The sequence below is a fragment of the Rhinichthys klamathensis genome, unplaced genomic scaffold (assembly GCF_029890125.1).
Source record: "Rhinichthys klamathensis goyatoka isolate OS25496 unplaced genomic scaffold, OSU_Roscu_1.1 h1tg000098l_1, whole genome shotgun sequence".
NCBI lineage: Eukaryota > Metazoa > Chordata > Actinopteri > Cypriniformes > Leuciscidae > Rhinichthys > Rhinichthys klamathensis.
The window spans coordinates 3105279-3113214 of NW_026606637.1; the positions used below are offsets into that span (position 1 = coordinate 3105279).

General features: G+C 38.1%; 1 protein-coding gene across 1 annotated transcript; it reads right to left on the reverse strand.

Annotated features, from left to right (window-relative positions):
* Positions 1-204: 204 nt before the first annotated feature.
* fam174c (family with sequence similarity 174 member C) lies at positions 205-7936 on the reverse strand. Its single transcript, XM_056252662.1, has 3 exons — positions 7531-7936; positions 979-1107; positions 205-809 (listed from the first exon to the last, which is right to left on the reverse strand). The coding sequence occupies exons 1-3, from the start codon at positions 7806-7808 to the stop codon at positions 806-808; spliced, it is 411 nt and encodes a 136-aa protein (XP_056108637.1). The 5' UTR covers positions 7809-7936; the 3' UTR covers positions 205-805.

Genomic DNA, 7936 nt, shown 5'->3' on the forward strand with positions numbered 1-7936 from the left:
TATAATGACTGGCTGTTTTAGTTTCTAAACCCTAAAAATTAAAGTGCATCTCTTACATATGCTGGTATTTGGCATATTCATACACATGAAACCCATGAATTTATGACATTTCAGAATTCACATCTGAAATTAATAGTCAGTATAGTCCCAGTATAGAGAAAGAGAGAGCGAAAGAAAGAAAGAAAGAAAGAAAGAAAGAAAGAAAGAAAGAAAGAAAGAAAGAAAGAAAGAAAGAAAGAAAGAAAGAAAGAAAGAAAGAAAGAAAGAAAGAAAGAAAGAATTTAAAAAAGCAAAATATCTTTCATAATATGATGGTACATCTAAAACGAAAAATTCACATAGTCCAAACAATGTAATGGTCTCATAAATTAGCAAACAACTTTCAGGACTGTTAGTGTGTGTTTTATATTAATTAACACACATTGACTCAAGAGATTCATACTCCAAAATAAAATGATGCATAAGTAACTTTGGCACAAAACAGTTTTGTAGCAGAAAGAAAGAAAAGAAGATCATCTGCTAACTTTCTTTCCACACAAAAAAGAAAAGAAAAAAAGTACGACCTTCCAAGAAATTTCCAAAAAGATCAATTTGGTCATATCAGTCCAAAATGTAGCGATCTAGTTTAAAGCCACACTTTAATATCCACTTAATTCTTGGAACAAAAGCATCCAAGCGTCGTGACCAGGTCCTCTCATGGTTGTTGAAAACGACGACAAAATCATTCAACAACCATTTTGGCGGAGAGAATGGGATTGTCTTCATTACATTCTTTTTCTGGCAGTGTTCACACATCCCCAGAGATTCATCTGTTAAAAGAAGCAGGGCAGAAAAGCTGTTAAAAAGCAGGTCAAACAAGATCATATCTGAGGTATAGATTTCCGACATCACAGTCCAAAGTCTAAAGTTGAGCAGAGACTGAGTGATACTTGTGTCAATATTTGAGGGATCTGGCAGAATAATCTAGTGTTTGACTACCTTCTCAAAGATTTGGCTTCATAAACAGTGTTATCGTCCTCATCGCTTTCCAGGTGGGCCATCTCCATTGTGTCGTCGTGGTTTGAAAGGAGCCCGTATTTCTTCCTCTGAACACCTTTTTTTTTCAGACTTGAACGAGAGCACAAAGAAGAATCATTAAACACTTGAAGGAACAGTTCAAACAAACATATACACACACATACATACATATATATTAGGGCTGGGAAAAAATTAATCGTGATTAATCGCATCCAAAATAAAAGTTTTGTTTACATAAAATATGTGTGTGTAGTGTGTATAATTATTTTGTATATATACATACACACACATGCATGTATATATTTAAGAAAAATGTGTTATTAATATAAAAAATATGTATATTTATATATAATATAAATGATGTATAAATATATATACAGTATATACATGCAAATATTTCTTAAATATAGACATGCATATGTGTGTATTTATATATACAAAATAATTATTCACACTACACACACATATATTATGTAAACAAAACTTTTATTTTGGATGCGATTAATCACGATTAATTTTTTCCCAGCCCTAATATATATATATTAAAGGTAGGTACATAATGCAACTTTTTGGTTTAAAATTTGATTTTTTTTTTGTCAATTGCTAAGTATTGTTCAATACTGAAGCCACATTTTCAAAACTCTTCACACAGTCTGCATTACCAAACAGTTAATCTCACCTTCCAAACTCACTCAGACCAACAAAACACTGCATATATGTCTCAAGATAAGCTCGTTCCTGGCAACAATTCTCATTCAGAAAACATGCATTTCATTCATAACACACCGACCTGAAAAAAACACTAATCTTTAAAGTTTGAATGATTATTTTTTCACATAAATATTAATTATTTGATAAAAATAGGATCTTTTCAGTTTACTGACTGCATTACAGCATAAAGAATGAATGAGAAATGCAGCAATATCTTTTTCTAAAGTTTTACATAGAGTAATTTACATGCAAAAAAATGAAAAGTTGAAACAAAACCACCAACAACGCGTCTAGTATAATGTATGTGCAGCATTGGAGACACAGCGATGTCAGGAGGCCTTTCTGTGTGTTGACATTGGTTTCCTCTGGGTTTACCACACAATCCAAAGACATACAGGACAGGTGAATTGGAGACTGTAAGTTTGCCTATAGGTGTGAGTGTGAATATGAATGTGTGCGAGTGCCTGTGATGGACCAGGGTGTTTTCCTGCCTACGACCCGAGACGCTGGGAAGACTCCACGACACAGCCCTACAGGACAAGCGCTTTGGAAACTTGTATGGAATACATGGGTGGATGGATGGATGGATTTACAGTACTGTGAGGATTCTAGTCCTCCTCCTCTCTGCCAATCTTCCTCCCTCACTCTACCAATCTTCTTTCCTCACCTATGTGTCTTCCTTGATCCATGTTTCCATACAAAATCCCTCTGAAGCCATCCCAATTTACTAAAAGATAACCGTAAAAAAAATATTACTGTAATAGAGACTAAAATATGACACCTGGGTCGGCTTTCATCTGAAATTGCAATTAGCTGTGTTTGTAATAATTACTATTTAATTTCATTGTAAATATTCTGCTAAGATTTTAGATTTAAATATAATTCCTGCAAAAATGCACAGAGTTTGTCATCATTCTGATTTGAATGTGCTTTTGTCAGTTTTGAAAGCAGTGTGTTAGCATTCGAAAAATGTGCTGCAAATAGTGTTTTGCAGATGGTGAAGTATGAATGACAAAAGTGTTTATGGATTTTGGAAAATGTGGTCATTGAATGCATTTTCCGTAAAAGCAATGAAAAATGATTCACAGTTTGGTCCGCATATACTTCAAATGTGTGAAGACGCTGTGTGAAGACAATGTATACACTGACTGGTCCTCATTTATCATTCTTGCGTAGAAACGGGCGTATATGTTGGCGTAAGATTATGCTTACACTCCTCTCATCGCCTGATTTATGAAGCTGTGCATACCTTTGAAATCCAGGTGTACGCAATACCTGCCCTTGATAAATCCCGCGGCTGAAAACGATCGTCATTAGAATAACACGCCCCTATATATTCAAGTCTCCGCTCCCCCCACGCCCTCATTTTACGCCATGGACACACGGAAGACGGCAAAGAAGAGAAACTTCTCTGACGTGGAGCCGAAATGACCTATCACAATGCATTATTTTACAGCACGTCTTGAAACAATTAGCATTCAATTTCGAATCACGTCACATGTATTGGGGTGTACAATAGTGATGATGTGATGTGGAGTACCATTCATTCACATTAATAATTGCATGACAATTTGTAATATTCTTATTATTATGATTTGTATTATTAATGACGCTTATTGTTATTTAGAAGAAGAACGTCGTTTTTATTATTTGTATTATTATTTAAAAGAAGAATGTATTTTTTATTATTTTGTCAGTCTGAATTATTTTTTGGTCATTGAAAGCCTTTCATTACCGAACCCAGTCCGTGCGCACCTGCCGGGCCTAACCATGAAACGTCAGGGTAAAGCGCACAGGCTCGCAACTGAAGTAATACATATGGCTACAAATCAAATGCTTTGGTAAAGTCACACAAATTAAACATTGAAGTCCATGTTGCACAAAAATAAACACTGAAGTTTATAATTACTATGTTGTTGTTGTTGGTCATAATATATCATATCTTTTAGTTTGTCAGTGCGTTTTGTGGTGTTAGGAATTGTTTTTCTGCGCATTTCCGCACTAACTCAAAACGTGCGTACACCACCTCCTGAGCTGGCGTAGGATTTGAGCGTGCCGTACGCCAACGTCCATATTGATAAATCTCAGACTGATCTCATGAAATGGCGTATGTATGACACGCCAATTCGTATTTCCATTTTTGGCGTGCTATCAACACGCATAATCGCTTTTCAGCGTGTTTATCAACGCCTTTGACTTAACGTTATATTACTGTATTATGTATATATAGATATATGACCTACCCCAACCCCGTCCCTAAACCTACCCGTCACTGGGGTTAATACCATTTATGAGTGTTCTCCTACCATCCTAGGAAAAGAAATATCGCTCCACAGATGTAGATATAGATTTTGCTTCGTTTCGCTCGGACATTTAACGGCGTACACATACACGCGGAATCACTCGGACGTTTAATGGCGTAGACATACACGCAAAAGATTTCGGCGTGGACATACACGCGGATAGCTCAAAATGCGTATAGATAACACGCCACTTGACTTGAAAGTGGCGTGTATGTTTACGCAAAGTCATGATGTCATGTTGTAAATCTCAAAGTCACCGTGGTTTTGGGTGTATGCCAGGTGTACGCTGGAAATTTGGTGTACGCACTTTTGATAAATGAGGGCCACTGTGTGAAGAGTTTTGAGAATGTGGCTTCAGTATTGATCAAAGCTTGTTAGCAATTAAAAAAAAAAAAAAAATACAAATAAAAATGGTAATGACTCAATAGATCATCAATGTAAAACCAGACCGTTCTCAGTTGTAACTGAGTTATGGTCTGGCAAAGCGTCATAGACAAATCATTTTCCAGAGGGGCGTCACCAACGGACGTCGCGGATAGACCTAAAACCAATCAGAGCGATGAAGGAGATGACGTATGCAGAGCGGCAGAAACATCTCCGAGTGTTGTTCTTTGCTCGGTTTTTAACAAAAGGGAAACGTTCAAATCGCTTAAAACAGACGCGATAGCTGATTCGAACGAGTGATGTTCGACGGCGGCATCCATCTTTGTAATGTAGGCTACAAAATCTGCTTCAAAATCCCAGCGCTATCGTCATCTTGTAAAGCCCGCCCCAACGTTTCTGATTGGTGCCGTGATTTCGACGGATTGGAAATGGGCTTGAATGCGCTCTTTGCCAGACTAACTTTCAGAGCAAATCTAAATTTGCTGGAAGTTGTCTGGGTTTTCCCAGGCTACATCAATCCTTCTTCCAAAGCGTGTTTTTGCCTTACCCTGATTCACTATTATAAGTGTTTATATTTTAGACCAGGTGGGATGGTTTTCACAGGAAATTGTGTACATACGTCACTTGCCCATCCATGCCTCCGTAAATAGAGAAAAGTTGCTCAGGCTACTTTTGATGCCTGTATGATATGGGAGTGCCATAGCTTAGATGTCAAAACGAGCGAGAAAGGTTGACATTTAGCAGCTAAATCTCGAACCTCTAATCACACGTTTAAAAAAAAAAAAAAATCTCAGAACAGAGGAGAGTCTGCTTGCAAAAAGAGAATGCGACCGATCTCGTAATGAAACAAGAATCAACATTAGCTTGGCTTTTCAGAGATGATGAAAACTGAGGGATTTGAAATGTTGTAAAAGAGATGCCGTTTTTATTACTCAACAGGCGAGTAATGTATTTTATTGAACAGATAAATTGCCATATGTAGCTCTATATAACAGGGTTCATCATTGTAAAGCATTATTTATTGTGAAGGGTCAATTCATTATGGGTTGTTGTAGCGCTGTACTGGATTTTTTTCAAGGAAGTACCACACCTATTAATGTGCAAAGCTGCAGTAACATCTTCAGCTAGTCAGCTTGAGATCCTTTCCATCTAAACTGCTATTTTTTCTTAAGCTTAGTAGTGAATGTTTTATGAGCAGTAGGATAATCTCTCTCTCTCTCTCTGTTGTGAGAAAGAACCATTTTTGGCAGAGCCAAAGCACAACCAAAATGTTCTTCTGCAAAATACATGCAGTTTTTTTTTTTTTTTACACAGTGTAAAAAAGCACAATAAAAGCAGCCCACATAACTGTTGTACTTCATTAGTGGACTTAGGGAATAATTATGACCAGGCCAGCTGACAGTCTTGCCTGGGCCCGGGACAAGATAATCTTAGATGGGGCCCCCCCCCCCACGATTTTTTTTATTTTTATAAAACACCATATACTTTTACCCAAAATGAATAATAAAAACACGTTTAAATGGGTACATTTTCTATAAATGTCTTCATTTTCTTTTCTGACATAGCCTACTGCAGTTCTTGTTAAAACACACTAGACATGCAAAATCTGTGCATTTTGGGCACTTTTTGTGTGAAATCATATTTATTTTTTGTCCATCAAAAGTGTGCTTTCACTTCTAAGCATGAGCAGCGCAGCAAAAATAGACTCGGATCTGACCCATTATCTGTTCACCGATGATGACAGTGATGCATTTCAGCCGGCTTTTTATTTCTCATCTCCATAAATATATCTAGTAGTAAAGCTAATCCAAGGGCTAGAAATCAATGAATTCTTTGCTAATACTTCCTCGTCATCATGGAGAGCGCAGTTCGCACCGCTTTCTCCTTTCCACAAGCGCTTAATTGCTCTCCCGTGGCGTCTGTCGTTGCTATGCAACAATGAACTTAGGCGCGCATGTAAAAACGAGCGCGCCGCGTCGCTATTATGCTAATATCCAAAATATTTCCATATGTGGCTCTTTCCTCCTTTCTTATCAACAAGTGGATTTACAGCCAGCACAGCAGCAGCACCGCCGTGTCGCCATGTCTCAGTGCTTTTATGAAGAGGACGCAACTGCACGCGCTTTGGGCATGCACGCGCATCCCGGGTTTGAGAAAACCTGGTACCGTGGCGTGACGTTTAAAAAGAAATTTGTACCGACTTGGTACCGAAGTGCCGGGTCTTTGACAACACTCATAAACGTTGGCTGCGCTGTTTCTTACCTTGCTCTACGTTGACTTTACTAACGTTACTTTCCAGCTTCACCGTCACCACCTTTTTAACAATATTTGTTTAGGACATCTCGAAGGCCTCTATTTTCTTCTTCTCTTTTCTTTTCTTTTCTTTTCTGAGCACCGGACTTGTGCTGACCGGACATTTTGAGCGTAACGTTAATGTGTAGAGGACTTCAAATCAAATGACAACATCACATTTCGATCAGTGGCCAAACCATTTTTGTTTTTTTTTTGGGGGGGGGGGTTCTTGACCACTATTTCTAGGACAATTAGGAAGAAAACGAATAAAAAGCTTTTATGTAACTCAAATATTAGACATTTTTTCAACAAATATGCCTATTTTATTTATTTTTTTAACAATTATTCCATAATTTAATGAGGGCCCAGTTCTGGGCCCCCCTCCCTACCCTGGGCCCGGGACAACAGACCCGTTTGTCCCCCCCTATCGGCGGGCCTGATTATGACACTTCGGTCTGTAAAGTAAAGCAGGGGCCATGAGGGGGCGACTCGCTCCATGTAACGTTATATTTCAACAGCCTTTTCAACAAGATGCGTTTGGGTGGAATCTTCTTGTAAGCATTCTATCCTTAATATTTCTCAAAAATGCTTTTTATTTGTGTAAAACTTTTTAGAATAGCAATATCATGTTAAAAAAAAATAAGTTAATATGTTTTTGAGCAGCTCTCCTGCTCAATAAAAGGCTATGAGTATGACACAACGCAAAGTTTCTTACCATAAAAGCACGTTTGCCATCGAATCTATAGTATTACAGTATGTAAACTTAACACTGTCTAGATGAGGGCATTTTAATACAAAACCTAATTTTCAAGATTTCACTTACCGGACCGCTCGGACTAAGAAATACAGAACTCCGATGGCCGTGATCCCGATAAGAACATACAGTGCCCGGTTAATCATCGCGCCGTCCAGATCGAAGCCCATTTTATTGACGCTGCTTGTGGTGTTTTTATCAGACCCATCGGTACTGATGCTGATGTTTGAAGTGTTCTTGAGTGCGGTTAATTGTTTAGTGGTAGTAGTGGGCTTCTGCCCATTGTTCGCGTCGTCGGCGTAAGACACAGCCCACACAAGCAGAGGCAGAAGTAATAAATGTTTCATAGTAATTGAGTTCGTGGTTTTTAAAGGCAAGAGAAGATCCACACACAAATATGAAGTTCGCTTTAACGACTGAGTCCAGTTCCTCTTCCTGATTTAAGACGTGACGACACAGCACACACGTAACGTTA